Source organism: Podarcis melisellensis (assembly GCF_964234715.1).
Source record: "Podarcis melisellensis genome assembly, chromosome: 8".
NCBI classification, from domain to species: domain Eukaryota; kingdom Metazoa; phylum Chordata; class Lepidosauria; order Squamata; family Lacertidae; genus Podarcis; species Podarcis melisellensis.
The window spans coordinates 13,809,209-13,829,150 of NC_138540.1; the positions used below are offsets into that span (position 1 = coordinate 13,809,209).

The 19,942-nt window shown below is 48.0% G+C and overlaps 2 protein-coding genes and 1 long non-coding RNA gene across 4 annotated transcripts in view; 2 read left to right on the plus strand and 1 right to left on the minus strand.

The window, feature by feature from the left end:
- PLOD1 (procollagen-lysine,2-oxoglutarate 5-dioxygenase 1) overlaps positions 1–17,751 on the plus strand; it is a 34,147-nt gene extending 16,396 nt beyond the window's left edge. The window contains exons 9-19 of the mRNA XM_081923595.1: positions 363–494; positions 644–765; positions 2,468–2,572; positions 3,686–3,811; positions 5,747–5,888; positions 7,824–7,937; positions 9,110–9,175; positions 10,910–11,014; positions 13,254–13,400; positions 15,385–15,510; positions 16,503–17,751. Of these exons, the coding sequence (XP_081779721.1) occupies positions 363–494; positions 644–765; positions 2,468–2,572; positions 3,686–3,811; positions 5,747–5,888; positions 7,824–7,937; positions 9,110–9,175; positions 10,910–11,014; positions 13,254–13,400; positions 15,385–15,510; positions 16,503–16,658 (1,341 nt within the window). The 3' untranslated portion in view covers positions 16,659–17,751. The remainder of the gene's footprint in view (positions 1–362; positions 495–643; positions 766–2,467; positions 2,573–3,685; positions 3,812–5,746; positions 5,889–7,823; positions 7,938–9,109; positions 9,176–10,909; positions 11,015–13,253; positions 13,401–15,384; positions 15,511–16,502) is intronic.
- On the minus strand, positions 15,444–19,848 carry LOC309377019. The gene is made up of 3 exons (XR_014171374.1): positions 19,760–19,848; positions 19,070–19,201; positions 15,444–15,566 (listed from the first exon to the last, which is right to left on the minus strand). It is a non-coding gene; the product is annotated as an uncharacterized lncRNA (long non-coding RNA).
- The window catches only part of MFN2 (mitofusin 2), a 36,796-nt gene continuing 36,701 nt past the window's right edge, over positions 19,848–19,942 (plus strand). The window contains exon 1 of one of the 2 annotated variants that reach the window (XM_081923583.1): positions 19,848–19,934. The gene's annotated coding sequence lies outside the window, so the exon portion shown is untranslated. Of the gene's footprint in view, positions 19,941–19,942 lie in introns of both variants that reach the window. The other variant, XM_081923582.1, reaches the window with a different exon arrangement.

Genomic DNA, 19,942 nt, shown 5'->3' on the forward strand with positions numbered 1-19,942 from the left:
GGCCCAGAGCAGAGAACATGCCTCTTCGAACCCTGATCTTGCTTGTCTGGACGGAGGACAGAGCGGTTTGTGTGTAGAAACTAACCTACTGTAGAAAGGTGAAATTCACACTCGGCGCTCCGCCCACTTTTGCCTCTGGCCCTGCCCACTGCTGGTATCTGGCCCCCAAAAAGTTGCCCAGAAGAGAATGTGGCCCTCAGGCTGAAAGAGGCTCCCTAGTGCTGAAGCCGGCCTTTGACCTGATCCAGCATATGTTGACATTCTTATCTGAAAACATAGGTTGCCCATCACGGCTGGCTGTCTTGGTCTGTCTCGTCTTATTTATGTATTCTTGTCTTTTCGCCCCTCGTACCTGAACGCAGGAGGATGTGCTGCCTGTGGTCCTGATTGGCATCTTTGTCGAGCAGCCCACCCCGTTCCTCACCCCGTTCTTCCAGCGCCTGCGGAAGCTGCGCTACCCCAAGAAACGGATCCAGCTTTTCATCCACAATCGGGTGAGCGCCTTCGTCCCATCCTTAGGGAGGGCCGTTCACCTCCCAGAAGCCTTTGCTCCTTTAAGCTCTCAGCCGGTGAGCGTGGCTGTTTTGACCAGACCAGCCACAGCTCTGGTATAAGGCGTTCTGCTTTGTGTTCTTGTGTCCAGGAGGAGCATCACCTCGACCAGGTAGAGGCGTTTGTGAACGAACACGGGCAAGAATACCGCTCTGTCAAAGTGGTTGGGCCAGATGACCATGTGGAGAATGCTGATGGGCGGAACATGGGCATGTAAGCCTATTATTATTATTATTATTATTATTATTATTATTATTATTATGGTACCTCAGGTTAAGGACTTAATTCGTTCCGGAGATCTGTTCTTAACCTGAAACTGTTCTTAACCTGAAGCACCACTTTAGCTAATGGTGCTTCTGCTGCGCCGCCACTGCACAATTTCTGTTCTCATCCTGAAGCAAAGTTCTTAACCCAAGGTACTATTTCTGGGTTAGCGGAGTCTGTAACCTGAAGCGTATGTAACCTGAAGCGTATTTAACCCAAGGTACCACTGTATTAAGCTCAAGGTGGCACACATTGTTCTCCTCGCCCCCTCGTTCTGTCCCCACAACAACCCTGTGAGGTAGGCGAGGCTGAGAGTGGTCACCAGTAAGCTTCATGTCCGAGTAGGGATTTGAACCTGGGCCTCCCAGGTCCTAGCCCAATACTCTTAATAATTATACCACACTATCTCTCCTGGTAGGGACGTGGGTGGCGTTGTGAGTTAAACCACAGAGCCTAGGACTTGCCGATCAGAAGGTCGGTGGCGTTGGAAGCTCCGCTCAGGCCAAGCTGATAAAGCTCATTTTATTCCCCCAAGTCTTCGGAATCGCCTCCCGACGTGTTTAATGACCTGAGCCTTTGATAAGGCCTCAGGCACATTCTGTTGCGAATTCCTCACGGCGCTTTTTAGCGAAACGCTCAGAGTCCCAGGTTTTTCCAGTGCAGTCTTTTTAATGTGAGCTATATACAGGTATTTACAAAAACAGTCCATACAGAGTACCTGTTCCTTAAGGCAAACGAATACTCTCCACCACAGCATCACCACACCACAGCACAACCACCACAACCACTGTTGAACAGGCTTTCCTTTTAAAACAGGTGATAGCCAATCATATCCCTGCTGAGTCACTCTGACCCAGCACTTTACAGAGTATTGCATCGGCCTGTTGAAGCCTGCAGACTTACTCAGTATCCTGCGAATCCCAACACATTCTTCATGTAGCAGAGTTCCCAGCACAGGGAATAGACGAGAGGTTTGGGCTACATTGTTATGCTTTATTTCTTACTACGCAGGCAGCTAAGAAATATACATCCTCTCTATATGAAAGCAGAGAGCAACCAAACAAAGGAACAGGAAACCAGTAACGTCACATCCGTCTCTAGTCTCCCGTGAGACTTCCAATAGCCTGGACTGTCTCTGGAATGTAAACAGAGTCTTGTGACACCCAGCAGCTGCTCAATGGCAAAACAGAAACTAACATCTGGTTCAAATCCCTGTGATGGGGTGAGCTCCCGTTGCTCGGTCCCAGCTCCTGCCAACCTAGCAGTTCGAAAGCACTCCAAAGTGCAAGTAGATAAATAGGTACCGCTCCAGCGGGAAGGTAAACGGCATTTCTGTGTGCTGCTCTGGTTGGCCAGAAGTGGTTTAGTCATGCTGGCCCCATGACCCGAAGCTGTACGCCGGCTCCCTCGGCCGGTAAAGCGAGATGAGCGCCGCAACCCCAGAGTTGGTCACAACTGGACCTAATGGTCAAGGGTCCCTTTACCTTTTTATCTCTCCTGATGCTGTAACACTTCTGACCTTTTGTTTGCTGTTGAGAGATGGCCAAGGTATAGGCAGTGACTCTTGATAGTATCTGCCCTTTAAAACCTCTTGAGCCAGCCATGGACAGACTGGCTGACTGACTGATTTGCCTCCTTATTGCCTCTTTAGGGACCTGTGCAGGCAAGACCCAGTCTGTGAATATTACTTCAGCCTGGATGCCGAAGTGGTGCTGAAGAACCCTGATGCCCTGCGGATCTTGATCGAACAGAACAAGTGAGTCGCTTAGCTCAGCTTCCTGTTCTGTGGGTGCCTTAGGCAAGTTCAGGGAGAAGGCGTGGTCCTTCCGCGTTCCACATCTGGATGCAGCTGCCAAATTGAAACAAACCTCTCTTGATGGAACAGAGCCTGTCTCTGTTTGGATTGGCTTATTAATTTTAGACATGATTCCTGCATTGTAGGAGTTGGACTTGAGGTCCTAGCTATACAGTTCTATTATTCAAGGTGTCTCCCCCTCCACTCCACCATTTTGTGTGAGTTTGGGGGTGGGGGAAAGAGATATGGACTCCAGTTTCTCGAGCAATTCTGCTTTCGTATTTCAAATCTTTAAAAGTTTCTAGCCCCTATGGAAGAGGAAATGTGCTTGAAACTGCTTGACTGGCTATCAAAACCCAGAGGAGTTTTCCAGTGTTGGAAGTTCATTGTCCTGCATAGTTCCTTTCGCTTAGTAAATGCCACAATCTTGGAGAAGTTATGCAAATGTACTTGGCTTAATTTTATGCAGGTTCTGAAGTTAATCTTCGGCCAAATACTGTATTTTTTGCCCCATAGGGCACACCGGCCCATAGGACACACCTAGTTTTTTGGGGGGGAAATAAAGAAAAAAAATTATTTCCCCCCAGGCGCGGGACTGGGGCGGGGGAAGCCCGAGCTTCCCCCAACCCCATCCCCCAGAACAGGCTGCTCTCCGCAAGCCGTGGGAGCCCTCCCGCAGCTTGCGCAGAGCTACCCGAAGCCCGGGCGCGACTGCTCAGCACGCCCCAGGCTTTGGGATGCAGGCAGCTCTCCCAAGGGCTCCCAAGGCTTGCAGATAGCTTCCTGAAGCCTGGAGAGTGAGAGGGGTCTGTGCGCACAGACCCCTCTCGCTCTCCAGGCTTCAGCGAAAGCCTGCATTCGCCCCATAGGACGCACACACATTTCCCCTTCATTTTTGGAGGGGGAAAAAATGTGTCCTATAGGGTGAAAAATATGGTAGACCTGGGACTATCTTGCCTTTCATCCCACTGCTTCCCACCTCTGTACAAGCAGAAGTACTTCCCCAAGTTTTGGGTTCATATGCACACTAATATCCAATTCTTTTCTGTGCCTTCCTTAACCCCCACCTCCCAGATTTGTGATTGCCCCACTTGTGAGCCGCCTTGGGAAGCTGTGGTCAAATTTCTGGGGGGCCCTGAGTGCCGACGGTTACTATGCCCGCTCAGAGGACTATGTGGATATCGTCCAGGGGCGCCGGATGTGAGTATTATGAAGGATTTCAACAAAGCTTTGGCTGCTTCTCCATGTCACACTAAACCATAGTTTAGCACAAAGTGTTGTAGGAAAAAAAGGGGGTTTGGCTTTTGCTGCCCAACTCCCCAAGGGCCTGAGTCCCCTAAGTCCATGATCAGTCAGAGATGAAGCAAGACAGATCTTTATTTTTCTGTTACAGCAGAGTTCCCTCCCCTCATTGCAAGGAGGTAGGAGAGACCCAGAGCAATGGTGTGCAAGCTCCTATAAAGACTTTAGAAATTGCCCACCCTATAGCCCAAGACCACCCCCCAAAACATCATACATACATCACAGAGGAAGATGGTCTCCAGCAGAAATTTGAGAGTGTTGCTTCTCTACTGTCTGCCAGGGTACCTGAGAATGCCTTACTTGACTGCATTTTCTGGGTAGTCTGGCCATTCCTTGGAGATGGTAAATACCGTAGTTCCTGAATCTCTTACGCATATTGAGTTTGCTCAGCTTAACAGATACTTGCCAGACTGTATTTGCAAGGAGGTGTAAGCCCCTACAGTCCAAAGCCAATAGGAAAAAATTTCCCATTTCCTTCCTCCTTGCAGAGAAATATTTGAGATCAATTTGAGAGAGTCAAAATGGCTTCAGGATTGCTCTCCTGTTCTATTTCAGACACATAGTTTATATACTTATGTATGTGTTTGCCTTGTACAATTATGAACATTTATTCTATATTTGAGACCTTAGCATTCTTATAACAATAGTCCATCAGTAGGATCGAGCTACAGGCTCACAACCTTTTCTCTCCAGAGCTTCTGCCTCCGGTTTTGCTTAATCACAGTTTGTTGTGTCATCTGGACCAAGCAAACCATGGTTAGCATGAACTTGAACCGTGACTAGTTTCAAACAAGTCAACATCATGGATTGAGTGATTCCCTATGAAGAAAGATTGCAACGTTTTGGATTTTATAGTTTAGAGAAAAGGCGAGTGAGAGGTGACATGACAGAGGGGTTTAAAATTTTGCACAGCACGGAGTAAGCGGATAAGGAAAAGTTTCCCTCCCTCTCTCAGAACATGAGAACTTGTGGACATCCAAGGAAGCTGAATGTTGTAAGATTCGGGGTGGATAAAAGAAAATGCTTCTTCTTGCAGCACATCATTAAACTATGGAACATGCTCACACGATGACCACTAGCTTTAAAAGAAGACAAATTCATGGAGAAGAGGACTATTGAGGACTACCAGCCAGGATGGCTGTTTTCTGCCTCCACAGTTGGAAGCAGCAATGCTGCCTCTTTGGCTGATTTTTGAATGTGTTTTTTAATTGATGGACCAATTTTAAAAATTAGAATATACCGTATTTTTCCCGTGTATAAGACACCCCCATGTATAAGATGACCCCTATTTTTTTAAACCCAAAATTAAGAAATTAAGTTGTTTAGCTTTGGGGGGGGGATGGGGGAGGTCACTTCCGCCAATTGCTCACCCGCCTGCCTGACACTGCTGATCGCTTGCCACAGCCACTGCCAATCGCACACCTCGCTGCAGCTGCCAATTGTCTGCCCGCTCATCACCACCACCCGCCCACTTGCCGCAGCCACCAATCACCTGCCCACCTCGCCACAGTCGCCAATCGCCTGCCCAATTGCCATAGCCACAGCCAATCGTCAGCAGGCCTTCCCACAGCCACCAATCACCCGCCCAATTGTCGCTGCCAATCTCCAGCTTGCTGCTGCCATTAATCGCACGTCCCCGCCCCTCTGCATTCACTATCCGCAACACCCAATTTTTGCCTCTCTTTTTTTTTTTAAGCAAAAAGCATCGTCTTATACACGAAAAGATATGGTAGCTGATGAAACTAAAAATAATAATAATGGCCGCTTTAATAACTGTATATGGTAAAAGGCCTTGGGGTGGTTAATGCCTAATTCTCTCTCCCCCTTTTTCAGTGGCCTCTGGAACGTCCCATACATCTCTAGCGTCTACCTGATAAAAGGCAGCATTCTGAGATCGCAGCTCACTCAGACCGACTTTTTCCACAGCGGCAAGCTAGATGCAGACATGGCTTTCTGCCACAACGTCCGGGAACAGGTCGGTGTGGCAAGAATAGAAGTGTCGTGGTGCAGGGTTGGGGTGTGTGTGCGAATTGCTGTTGTTATCTCTGCAGCAGGGTACTTGCCTTCCGCATCCTAGAGCCACCGAATCAGCATGAAAGAGGTGCTTTTTTAGCCTCTGAGAAGGAATCTCCTCGCCCTTTGGTGCTGATTGGAGCTAGAGGGAAAGGAAGGAAGTGAGGATCAGCTCCTGGGGTCACTCTGGAGAAGAGCAGCAAGGAGTTGGAGCTGTCCTGTACGCTTCTGTTTCAAGAGAAAAGTGTGCAAGTTCTGCAAATGGAACTTTGCAGAAAAAGCAACTTTTGTTGTTGTTTAGTCGTTTAGTCATGTCCTAATCTTTGTGACCCCATGGACCAGAGCACGCCAGACACTCCTGTCTTCCACTGCCTCCCGCAGTTTGGTCAAACTCATGCTGGTAGCTTCGAGAACACTGTCCAACCATCTCGTCCTCTGCCGTCCCCTTCTCCTTGTGCCCTCCATCTTTCCCAACATCAGGGTCTTTTCCAGGGAGTCTTCTCTTCTCATGAGGTGGCCAAAGTATTGGAGCCTCAGCTTCAGGATCTGTCCTTCCAGTGAGCACTCAGGGCTGATTTCCTTCAGAATGGAGAGGTTTGATCTTCTTGCAGTCCATGGGACTCTCAAGAGTCTCCTCCAGCACCATAACTCAAAAGCATCCATTCTTCGGCGATCAGCCTTCTTTATGGTCCAGCTCTCACTTCCATACATCACTACCGGGAAAACCATGGCTTTAACTATATGGACCTTTGTTGGCAACTTAAGCCTCTCCAAAAGAAGATATTGGAGCACTCATAATTTACCCCTGCATTGGAGGGGGTTGAAATAGATGACCCTTGGGGTCCCTTCCAAATCTGCAATGCTAAGGTTCTGTGTACATGCACAGAAAATAGTAGATCTAGCTGACAGGCAATGCATTGAGATCTCCACTGATCATTGCAATGCTTCCCTAATTATTGGATATTCTTAAGGTAAAGGGACCCCTGAGCATTAGGTCCAGTCGTGGCCGACTCTGGGGTTGTGGCACTCATCTCGCTCTATTGGCCGAGGGAGCCGGCGTACAGCTTCCGGGTCATGTGGCCAGCATGTGGCAAGCCAGAGCAGCTGCTTACCTTCCCGCTGGAGCGGTACCTATTTATCTACTTGCACTTTGACGTGCTTTCGAACTGCTAGGTTGGCAGGAGCAGGGACCGAGCAACGGGAGCTCACCCCGTCGCGAGGATTCGAACTGCTGACCTTCTGATCGGAAAGTCCTAGGCTCTGTGGTTTAACCCACAGCGCCACCCGCGTCCCTTGGATATTCTTAGAAGGTTGCATAATCTTAGAAGGGGGCATAGCTGTGGCTATCATGAAGCAACCCTGCACTTCAGAATTTGCCGCTACACTCCTGGGCAAGCAGCTGTGTTGTTCTGGAATAGTGGGGAGGAAAACCACAGACTAGGCCAGCTGGGAAATGAAACCACAGGGTGGGTTGGCTTCACAGGGTAAAGGTAAAGGTACCCCTGCCCGTACGGGCCAGTCGTGTCCGACTCTAGGGTTGTGCGCCCATCTCACTTAAGAGGCCGGGGGCCAGCGCTGTCCGGAGACACTTCCGGGTCACGTGGCCAGCGTGACGAAGCTGCTCTGGCGAGCCAGCACCAGCGCAGCACACGCCGTTTACCTTCCCGCTATAAAGCGGTACCTATTTATCTACTTGCACTTAAGGGTGCTTTCGAACTGCTAGGTGGGCAGGAGCTGGGACCAAACGATGGGAGCTCACCCCGCCGCGGGGATTCGAACCGCCGACCATGCGATCGGCAAGCCCTAGGCACTGAGGTTTTACCAACAGCGCCACCCACGTCCCAGCTTCACGGGTTACCAGTTTTCAATTGTGAGCAACGGTTCTCCTCGTTTGCAGGGGATCTTCCTCTTTGTGACGAATCAACAACAGTTTGGCCATATCCTCTCGCTGGAGACTTACCAGACAAGCCACCTGCACAACGATCTCTGGCAGATCTTCAGCAACCCGGAGGTGAGGTGTCTCTTGCAGAATAACCCAGCGAGCGGTACCTTTCGCAAAACTTAGGAGCTAGCAGGATTTCTCTAGGAACCAGTTTGAAAAGGGAAGGGAGAAATGTGTAAGCAGAGCAAGAGGAGAGGTCCTGTGCTCGTTCTGCTGCTGTGTGTTCAGCAGTGATGTGGATTTTCCGTACAGTTTTAAATAATGCCAGTGGGAGTTTGAATAATCCCAGCTGCAGGGATGGGAATCACAGCTGGGGAAAGTGCTTCTGCGCTCAGGTCTTGCTGGTGAGCTTCCCATTGATGCATCAGGTTGGCCACTGTGAGAACAGGAAGCTGGACTAGATGGGCCATTGGCCTGATCCTGCAGCCAGGCTCCCCTTATGAATGGGAGCTTCCAATTTTAATTCAGCTGCAAACATTTGGGAGACATGGGGCATGCGATTTCCCCAGGGCCACCCGTTATGTATAGGACAGAGCTTAATTTTGAACCCCAGCCCGAGCTTTTAAAATTAGGGTGGATCTTTCTCAGACATGAGCCCCTGGGTAAGGTAAAGGGACCCCTGACCATTAGGTCCAGTCATGGCCGACTCTGGGGTTGCGGCGCTTATCTTGCTTTATTGGCCGAGGGAGCCGGCATACAGCTTCCGGGTCATGTGGTCAGCATGACTAAGCCGCTTCTGGTGAACCAGAGCAGCACGCGGAAATGCCGTTTACCTTCCCGCTGGAGCGGTACCTTTTGATCTACTTGCACTTTGATGTGCTTTCGAACTGCTAGGTTGGCAGGAGCAGGGACCGAGGAACGGGAGCTCACCCCGTCGCGGGGATTCGAACTGCCGACCTTCTGATCGGCAAGTCCTAGGCTCTGTGGTTTAACCCACAGTGCCACCCTGAGCCCCTGGGTACCTGTCTCCAAATGGCTGTCTCAATAAAATTGACAATCATAAGCCATACATTCAGACATGGACAGAAGGACATGATATCTTCAATCCATTGGGTAATACATGGCGGACGCTTGTCGTTCCAGCCTTAAGTCTCTAATAGCCACTGTAATGGCTTACACAAAACCATTTCTCCTGCCACCCATTAGTCCCCACACCACAAGGATATGATTTAAGAAGGTGTCACCTTCCTCGCCCACCCAGCCCCCCAATATTCATCTGTTCTTATTTTCTCCTGACACAGGACTGGAAGGAGAAATACATTCACGAAAACTACACTGCAGCCTTGAAAGGGAAACTGGTAGAAACGGTAAATAGCCCTTGACTCTTTTGAAACGGGACTGCTGAATTGGGGTGCAGAGGACCAAAAGAGCAGCATAGGCAAACTGAAGGAGGCGCCTGCTCCCAGGGCCCCACGTTTGGGTGCGCTTGGCCTTTTCGGTGGTGGCTTCCCCGGAGACATTCATTTGGCTTTGTAGCTGGAGGCACTAATGCTTCTGAATGGCAGTTGCTGGAAACCACAGGAGGAGAGAGGGATCTTGGGTTCAGATCCTGCTTGTGGGCTCCCTTCTAGGGCACCTGGTTGGCTGTTGTTCTGATCCAGCAGGCCCTTCTAATGTTCTATGTTTTGCTTTTATCCGGTTCTAATATGTGGTTATTTTTATTTTATTTTTAAATCCTGTTTAGCACCACTTTGTTTGTTTGTGTTTATGGGAATTTATTTTATATTGCTTGCGTCTCAAGAGCATATTTCTTATCTTTGTAAGCTGCCTTGTGGATTTTTTAAAAGGTGGGTTATAAATCCTTTAACGTAAGTATTTGAATTCACTTTTATTTCGCGATCTATTTCTGAGACGTTTTGTGGGTTTTTTATAATTTTTTATTAAATTTTTCCATTACAAATAAGTCCATACAACCATGTTTACAAATTTCTGGTTTTTGAACTTCCACCAGCACCTCCATCAATCATCCATTTTTCCTATCTTCACGCATTTTCTATATATAATATTGCCAGTTAATATTATCCTTCCATCTCTGTTTCTTCTTTACAATATATCTTGTACTATCGCAAAACCTCCTTAAAACCCACTAGCGTTGTCTGTTCATCACATATAGTTTTCAGATAATCCGTAAACTTTCCCCAGTCCTCGATGAATTTGTGATCTTTCTGGTATCTAATTTTTCCAGTCATTTTATCCAGTTCTGCGTAATCCATAAGTTTCATTCTCCACTCATTCAAAGTCTGAGACGTTTTGTTGCCTGCCATTTATTGGTTTATTTACGAAGCTTAAAAGAAAACGCTTTTCAACAAGGTATTCCTAATCCGATACGCAGCATACGATTAAGAGAAGATAATCAGAACAACGTATGAAAATAGAAATCAAAATGTCTTTTAAAAAGAGAGAGTTACCACACTTCCTCTCCTGCTGCTTTCCCCCAGGGAAAACCACTCTTTAGCACTCAATTGGAACAAACAGCAATTCAGGTTTCCCCCGGATTGCCTTTTGTTCCAATCAATCGCGAAAGAGCAGGTTTTGCCTTGGAAAGCAGCGGGGCAAGGGGATTCATGCTTTCTAGGTACGGCACAAGCCGAAGTGTGAACTAGCCAAAATGATGGAAGAAATTAATCTTAGTCAGCCGATGGATGAGTGACAGAAAAGGAGATGAATGGAACTCCCTGAGGAAAAAACACCCCAGAGGGCAATCACATAGTAGCAGTGCCTCTTCTGTGATTGCCCTGGAGCTTTGGAACTCCCTTCCTCAAGAGATTCACTCATCTTCCTCTGCCCTCATTTGCTCTGCCCAGCACTGATTGGCTAGTGACTGTGACATACACAACAAAAAAGCAACGTTTGCAATGGAGATTCATTATAGGTTCTCAAACCTTTGTGGGGGGTCAGGAGTGGGGTGGGTTCACACAGGAGGTGATGTTTCCTGAAATATCCAGAACCCTGACTGTTTTGGTCTTTATTTCTGTTTTGCTAGTTTCCTTTGCCCTTCCTGTCATACTCCCTGAGCTCTTACGGTTCTTCTGTCTTGCTAGCCCTGCCCGGATGTTTACTGGTTTCCGATATTTACCGACGCAGCTTGCGATGAACTCGTAGAAGAGATGGAGAATTTTGGCCAGTGGTCCAAGGGAGGCAACACGGTAAGGCAGCCCTTGGTGGTAAATCTACCAAATTCATTAACAGATGCACTTGAAAAGAAAGATTCTAATAATTGTTTGAATCCGAGCTCTGCTTGTTTGTCTCTCTGGGTTAAAATAAATGATAATAATAATAATAATAATAATAATAATAATAATAATAATAATATTTTTTTATTTATATCCCGCCCTCCCCAGCCAAAGCTGGGCTCAGAGCGGCAAACAACAATAAAATAATTGAACGAAGACCTGAGAGACTGAAGTTCGAATCCCCACTCAGCTAGGAAGCTCACCGGATAGAAGTTTATACAGTGGACCCTCCGGATACGAATTAAATTCATTCCAGGGGTCTGTCCGCAACCCGAAAAATCCATAGGCAGAGGCACCGTTTCTGCACATGCACACGGCGCGATTGAGCGCTTCTGCGCATGCGGCGAAACCCAGAAGTATATGCTTCCGGGTTTGCTGTGTTCATAACCCAAAAGTTACGTATTCAGAGCAGTACGTAACTAGAGGTTCCGCTGTAAAATGACGCACGGTTTGGAGATAGTGGATATGAAAAAGATTTTCTTCCTCTCTCATAACACTAGAGCTTGTGGGCATCCAATAATGTTGGAATATTCAGTGCCTAGCCCTCTGCTCATTTGCTCAGTCCTCTTTCCAAGCCACCTAGGCTGCTTGGCTGTCCCTGCCTCCAGTGGGAGCCAGTTCCATGCAAACTTCTGTGCTATGCAGAACTCTTCATCAATAAGCAAAATGTGTTTGTTTTTTTTAAAAAGAAGTCTGAAAAGAGGCTACCACCTAAAGTAATTACGAATCTTTGCTTTAAAAAGGAAGCCTATATCTTTCTCATTGTAGAAACACACAGCCCAGACTTGCCTCTCTTTTGGTTCTGCTTAGATAAAGCATTCTGTGCGAACAGTATTTTTTCCATTTCTGTATCAGTTGGTAGAAGGAAATATATTATATTATTATTATATATTGAATTTACCATATTTTCCCGTGTATAAGACTAGTTTCCCCCCCAAAAAAATGTCAAAAATCAGTGGGCGTCTTATACACGGATAGTACCAAGGATGGACTGGCGATTGGTAGTTGCCCCCAAAATAGACAATGTTGTTGTCTTGAGTCCTGCTTGCAGGCTTCTCACAAGGGGCATCTGGTTGGCCTCTGTGAGAAGAGGATGCTGGACTGGACAGGCCACTGGCCTCATCCAGCAGGCTCTGTTTACATTCTTACTGGGTTACCAGGCGTCCCCGTTTCCCGGGGACAGTTCTCAGATTTACAGTCAGTCCCCTGAGAAAATCCTATCATTCCTATTGAAGTTGAAAAGTGTCCCTGGATTCATTGAAAAAAATCTGGTAACCTTAGTGCATTTAGGCCAGTCGCCACCTGTTAGCCTCCCACCATTGCTGCGATCAAATGGGGAGGAGCAGTGGCGTAGCGTGGGTTGTCAGCACCCGGGGCAAGGCAAGTAATTTGCTCCCCCTAACCCGGGGCAAGGCAAGTAATTTGTGCCCCCTAACCTGCCGCCGCTGCCAGCTTCTTCTTGCTGCTGCCTGGTCTGGTCTGGTGTGGTTCTCTCCCACGCTCAGCGCTGCGCTGGGTGGCCGCTGCACTGTCCCTCCCCCAGATAGTCCCTCGCTCTCTCTCCGCTCCGCACTCCTGGCACCCACCCCCTTCACAGTGAGCGGCGACCCGGCGGCTCGGATCGGATTCGCACAGCCAGCACTGCAGTGAGAGAGAGTGAGTGAGCCAGGTAGGGGCAGAGAGCTGCGAGTGCAAGCGCGCCCCCCCCAGATGTTGTGCCCAGTGCGGCCGGCCCCCCCTGCACCCCCCACGCTACGCCACTGGGGAGGAGGGGTCTGAAGCCTGTGTACCCCTCTGTTGCTCGTCAGAAGGGAGGTGGGATAGAAATGCAATAATAACACTCAAATGCATCTGGGTATTGGGTGTCTCCCAACGAGCCATCGCTATTTGCACGCTTAACCAGTGTGGTGTAGTGGTTAAGAGCAGTGGACTCGTAATCTGGTGAACCGGGTTCGCGTCCCCGCTCCTCCACCTGCAGCTGCTGGGTGACCTTGGGCCAGTCACACTTCTCTGAAGTCTCTCAGCCCCACTCGCCTCACAGAGTGTTTGTTGTGGGGGAGGAAGGGAAAGGAGAATGTTAGCCGCTTTGAGACTCCTTCGGGTAGTGATAAAGCGGGATATCAAATCCAAACTCTTCTTCTTAACCTGGCAGGACACCCGGATCCTGGGGGGATACGAAAACGTCCCGACGATCGATATCCACATGAACCAGATCAACTTTGAACGGGAGTGGTACAAGTTTCTCCTGGAGTACATCGCCCCCATTACGGAGAAGCTGTACCCTGGGTACTACACCAAGGTAAGGATCGGCTCATCTGTCGTTCTGAGAACGTCTGAAATCTAATCAACAGGATTTGGGTCCTGCAGCAGGATTTGAACTGGAGACCCTAAGTTGGTGAAGGGGAGGGGATGCCATAGGAAGTAATTGCTGGCTGTGAGAAGTAATTGCAGGTAGAGGAGGTAGGTTGGAATATGCACAAATATGCTGTGGCGATCACACAGGGTCCCCAGACGTTTGACGGTCTATTGATCCCTGTGCCACCACGATGTTCGCTTCCCCGCTGCCACCAACCCGTTTCTTTCGGGTACACACGGAGTCCATGCAGTTGTTAACATTAAACCAAATAAACAAGTTTATTTTACAAGCCTGAACAAGTTTATGGTTTTCAGTTTCTTGTCAGTTTCTTAATCTTAGTTTCTTTACCGGCCTATACCTTCCTAATAACTTCTAACCGATTATCCCAACTGTCTATCTGACTCCTCTTAACAGATTCTCTCACTCTCTCACGTCAAACTATCCCAACCCACAGACTTATCCTCCCTCTCTCTTCTCTAACACCCGACTGACCATTAACAACACTAACTCTAACTCTGACTCCTCCCCTTGGGTTCCCACTTGCCAATCACTTCACACTCATTTAACCCTTTCCTTATGACCCAGCATGATGTCACCTAGGAGGGCAAATGCCACATATGCGTTTTTAAAACCCCAAGAGGTATTGTGCTGTGGAAGGGCTGTAGAGCAGCTGCTATGCATGCAGAAGGTCTCATCTTCAATCCCCAGGTAAAACCGGGGAAGATTCCCTCTTGAAACCCCGGAGAGCTGCTGCCAGTCAGAGCATGCAATACTGAGCTAGATGGCCCAATACTCTGACTCCGGATAAGACGGTTTCCTGTGTCTTAAGAAAAGGGCCATAGTTCAGTGGTGGAACACCTGCTTTGCATGCAGAAGGTCCTAGGTTCAGCCTTCAGCAACTTCAAGCAGAACTGGGAATGTCCCTTTTTCTGAAACCCTAGAGAGCCGCTGCCAGCCAGTGCAGACAGTTCTAGATGGGCCAATTGGTCTAACTCAGTATAAGGCGGCACAATGGAGGGCTGTAACTCAATGAAGAAGGTTCCAAGCTCCGGGTAGAGCTGGGAATCTCCCTTGTTTGGGAGCCACTGCCAGTCTGTGTAGACAATACTGAACTGGATGGACCAGGTAGAAGACAGGTTCCTGTGTTCCTGAGCCACCTTATATGGACTCAGGCTATCGGGCCATCTAGCTGGGCACTGACTGGCAGCACAGTTCACCAGGGTTTCAGGCAAGAGATTTTCCCAGGAAGACTTGGGTCTTTCTCCATGCAAAGCACATCCTCTGCCACTCAGCTTCAGCTTGCTCTCCAACTAGTCAACGTTTGGTGGGTGGGGGAATCAATTCTGCAGGGTTTGCTGCAGAAGCCAGCAGAGCACAGCACTAGCTGGCTGGCGGCTGTGACGTCTCAAACCCTCCCTTCCCTCAAGCAGTTTTGCAACCTGATTGTTGTTGTTTAGTCGTTTAGTCGTGTCCCCATGGACCTGAGCACGCCAGGCACTCCTGTCTTCCACTGCCTCCTGCAGTTTGGTCAAACTCATGCTGGTAGTTTTCAGAACACTGTCCAACCATCTCGTCCTCTGTCGTCCCCTTCTCCTTGTGCCCTCCATCTTTCCCAACATCAGGGTCTTTTCCAGGGAGTCTTCTCTTCTCATGAGATGGCCAAAGTATTGGAGTCTCAGCTTCAGGCAACCTGATTGGTTCCCCCGAAACAAAAGTGCCAAACAATCTTTATATACTAATGGCTGCACAAAGCTTATGGGGAGAGGCGAGACTGACGACTGAATCAGCAATGCCACTTTTCTGCAATGAAACATCGGTGAAATCTGCTGCCTTGCCATAGACAGATCCTGAGCCTGACAACGTTCTGTCTTCCTTCCTATTGCCATGGTGGCCCTTTTCATGATGTTCTCTCTGCTCCCAATTACAGACCCAGTTTGAGCTGGCCTTTGTCGTCCGGTACAAACCTGACGAGCAGCCTTCGCTGATGCCGCACCACGACGCCTCCACTTTCACCATCAACATTGCCTTGAACCGCGTCGGAATAGATTATGAAGTAAGTGCCATCGGAAATCGTTCTTCCGGCCCGAAAAGCACCTGGAACCTAACAGGCTGGGATTCCCAAGAAAATTAGAACAGGCTGCCGGATCAGGCCAATGGCCCACCTAGTCCCATCCAAGTTGGTGGCCGTCGCTGCCTCCTGTGGGCGTGAGTTCCACAGGTTAACTATGCTCTGCAAGAAGTCCTTTATTTTATGGATAGCTCAGTTGGTTAGAACATGGTGCTAATAACACCAAGGTTACAGGTTCAATCCGCATATGGGACAAGCTGCTGCATATTCTTGAATTGAAAGGGGTAGGCAAACTAAGGCCCGGGGGCTGGATCCGGCCCAATCACCTTCTAAATCCGGCCCATGGATGGTCCGAGAATCAGCATGTTCTTACATGAGTAGAATGTGGCCTTTTATTTAAAATGCATCTCTGGGTTATTTGTGGGGCCTGCCTGGTGGTTTTACATGAGTAGAATGTGCCCTTTTATTTAAAATGCATCTCTGGGTTATTTGTGGGGCATAGGAATTTGTTCATTCTCCCCCCCCCAAAAAAAAAAATAGTTTGCCCCCCCCCAAAGTCTGAGGGATAGTGGACCGGCCCGCTGCTGAAAAAGTTTGCTGACCCCTGGGCTAGATGATCCTCGAGGTCTCTCCCAACTCTGCGATTTTATTATCTGTCTTGAATCTTTCAACGCTCAGCTTCATTAGATGTCCACAAATTCCAGGGTTATGAGAGAGGGAGTGGTACCTATTTATCTACTTGCATTTTGACGTGCTTTCGAACTGCTAGGTTGGCAGGAGCAGGGACCGAGCAAAGGGAGCTCACCCCGTCGCGGGGATTCGAATCGCCAACCTTCTGATCAGCACGTCCTAGGCTCTGTGGTTTAACCCACAGCGCCACCCACGTCCCTTCAGCATATACAGTACTATAATTCCACTACAAAAGCTTGTTGCTGTTTTTTAAAAAAATAAATAAATAAATTATTCCTTCTTTTCAGGGCGGAGGCTGTCGCTTCCTGAGGTACAACTGCTCCATCAGAGCGCCCCGGAAGGGGTGGACTCTCATGCACCCCGGCCGCCTGACCCATTACCACGAGGGGCTCCCCACCACCAAAGGGACCCGCTACATTGCTGTGTCCTTTCTTGACCCTTAGAGCTGCCTCTTCTGGAAGGACAGAGAACAGGGAGGGGAAACCCTTTCTTCCCATTTTTACGCCTCTGCAGGAAAAGCTCCACCAGGAATGAGAAATCCCTTGAATTTACAGAAAGGATTGGAGACAGATCCGTCATGTGTGTGCCCCACCTCTTGAGGAGGGCGTCCAGTTCCAAAGTCAGGGTGTTCCAGGCAGAAGATTTCCTCCTCCTAATTAGCATCCTTCCTCCTAATTAACCTTTAACATGCGGCAACATCCTTTGGAAATTTATCCCGCTCCAGCCTTGCTGAAACCCCCCATTTTGTTCCGTGAGGACAGCTGCCTCAACAGCTGCCCACCATCATCCCTGGTGCTCAAAATTCCCCAGTCAGGGAAGCAGCCTCAATTTTTAGCCTCCAGCGAAGGATTTCTCCAATTCTGCTTTCGTAGCATCTATTTAGAGACAGCCCAAAGTGTTTCTCTATACCTCTAAAGCACATGGTTCCCTTGACCCCAAGAATCCTGGGAAGTGTAGTTTGTTAAAGAGTGCTACAAATCCCAGCACCCTTCAGTGTAAACTGCACTTCTCATTATTATTATTGGGGGGGGGCGGGAGCCATGTGCTTTCAATGTGCCAGTGTGTACACAGCCCTAGAACATCCAATTGGTGCCTCCCAGTTACTGGTAAATATATAATAATAAACTGAATAATTTTGCAATTTGGTCCCCTTTCTCGCATCCCAGTAGCAGCCACAACTCCCCCCCTCCTAACCCCACCCTGACATACACTGAAGTGGTAAGGCGATGGCAGAATGAAAACATTAGCTGACTTCACTTCCTCCTGTTCTGCAATGTGGGCAAGAGAAAGTCAAGTCACATTGGATCAGTGGAGGCACCAATTTGCTAGGCAAATTCCTAGCATTCTAGGAATTTCTCCCCTTGGTCTGACGTCCGAAACAGATCAAAGTCAAGCCCCAGAGAGGCACTTTCCAAGAGCTGTACGTATTTATTTGGGAAAGTTGGCCCCTTTCTTAGTGGGATACCTAGTTTTCCTGCACAAAAAGTTGTACAAATTTCGACCAGAGATTTTTACAGTAAAAAGTTTACAAAAACATTGCAACGACTGTTGGTTTTCTTTACTGGTGGGGGCACTCATGGAGGGAGGTGTCCCAATTCGCATTTCAGACACTTCACTGTACGGGGAGGAAAGTCAGTGGGTCCTGCTCCTCTTAACTCTTCACCGGAATAGATTCATCAGCAATGTTAGGCATTTAAGCTCTGGGTAGTAAAGCAGAGACAGATTTGCAAATTTGTGTGTGTGTATGAGAAAGAGATAAATTCCAGAGAGCCATCCTGTTAGGCTGCAATGGATTGTATTGGATTGATTTGCAGTCACTTGTTGTTTAGTCGTGTCCGACTCTTCGTGACTCCATGGACCAGAGCACGCCAGGCACTCCTGTCTTCCACTGCCTCCTGCAGTTTGCTCAAACTCATGCTGGTAGCTTCGAGAACACTGTCCAACCATCTCGTCCTCTGTCGTCCCCTTCTCTTTGTGCCCGCCATCTTTCCCAACACCAGGGTCTTTTCCAGGGAGTCTTCTCTTCTCATGAGGTGGCCAAAGTATTGGAGCCTCAGCTTCAGGAACTGTCCTTCCAGTGAGCACTCAGGGCTGATTTCCTTTAGAATGGATAGGTCTGATCTTCTTGCAGTCCATGGGACTCTCAAGAGTCTCCTCCAGCACCATAATTCGAAAGCATCAATTCTTCGGCGATCGGCAGTCACTTCAGCACCAGATAAATAAATAAAAACCACCCCCTTGGCCCTTTCTTACAGAGCACAGTGACCCATTGGCATATACAGGACAGTGTGATCTTTCAGGGTTACTGGTTCCAGGCTGTGTAGGGCTTTCGACACCCAACCCGCCACCTTGAACTTGACCTGGCAGCTAATTGTCTGTGCTCAAAGTCATTGGCATCCATTTGTCCCAGAAGACGGTGGAGGAGAGCATCTTTGGGAGTGAAGTCACAGCATTGGAGAGTTTCAGCGCCTGCTGTGGCCGTCAAGACAGATATGGGAGAGACATGTTTTGATGCAGCTGGTTGTACAACTGTGAGTGCACTATGGAATTTTTCTCTCTGCAAAGTTCTTCTTCTTCTTCTTCTTCTTCTTCTTCTTCTTCTTCTTCTTCTTCTATTTATACTCTGCCCCTCTGGCTGGGTTTCCCCAGCTACTCTGGGCGGCTTACAGCACATAAAAAATGATAAAACATTATATATTAAAAATTTGCCAATACAGGGTAGCCTAGTCTACATACAACGGTACAATAGCTATATGATTCAAAAAGAAATAGCAATGCAACATAACGTTAAAAATTAAAAGCGTATCCCTCATGGGTGTAGCCAGAATTTATGTTACAGGGGCAGGATATCCACCTGTTTTCATCATCTGTCTGGCTCTGTCTAGCAGATTCGGAATGAAATGTCTCAACAGCCGTTGTTTTCAGTTACTTTCTTTGGACCCCAAGTGTTCAGAGAAATCTGTCGGAATCTTCAGTCATTTGAAAACTAGGAAGTTAAAAAATTAACACCAGGGCGTACCTTTCATGTGGCTAATGAGTACATTTTGCAAAATTACAAAGAACACACCTTTTTTTTAATCTTACTTTTAAAAAATCTAAACTAAAACAAGTTTTCCTGGATTGCTGAAAACCATTTCAGCATTCCCTTCTCAAATTCCTCCTTTTTTTCCAATGCAGTTTTTCTGTGCACGCTTAGCAGCCTACATTGTCTTTGCTCCCCATAAGATACTGAATGAGCTCCGTAGGGTACATATGGCGCATGGCTGAGCAAGAGAGAGATTTCCATTTCAAATATTCTGATTATTTCCATTTTTAGTTAAGTATTTTTATATATTTACTTGATTTGAAGGGGGCAGCTGCCCCCCCTGCCGATGATATCACTACAACATCACTTAAACACATACATACTATTATTAACAATAATACTATATACAAATTATTATTATTATTATTATTATTATTATTATTATTATTATTATTATTATTATTATTATTATTACAGCCCACATATATCGCGTTGCAGCTTCCAGCCCTGGGACTTAACCTTTCCCTGCAACCTTGCATTGCAGCTGGAAAGAGGCCTAACAGGAAACTACATCTCCCATGAGGCAGTGCGCGTGGCCGTCGCGGATGGCGTGACGTCACCTCCCGGCGCTCCCCTCTGACGATGCCCGGGGCTTGGTTCCTTCTCGCAGCAGCGCAGTCCGGGGGAGAAGAAGGTGAAGGT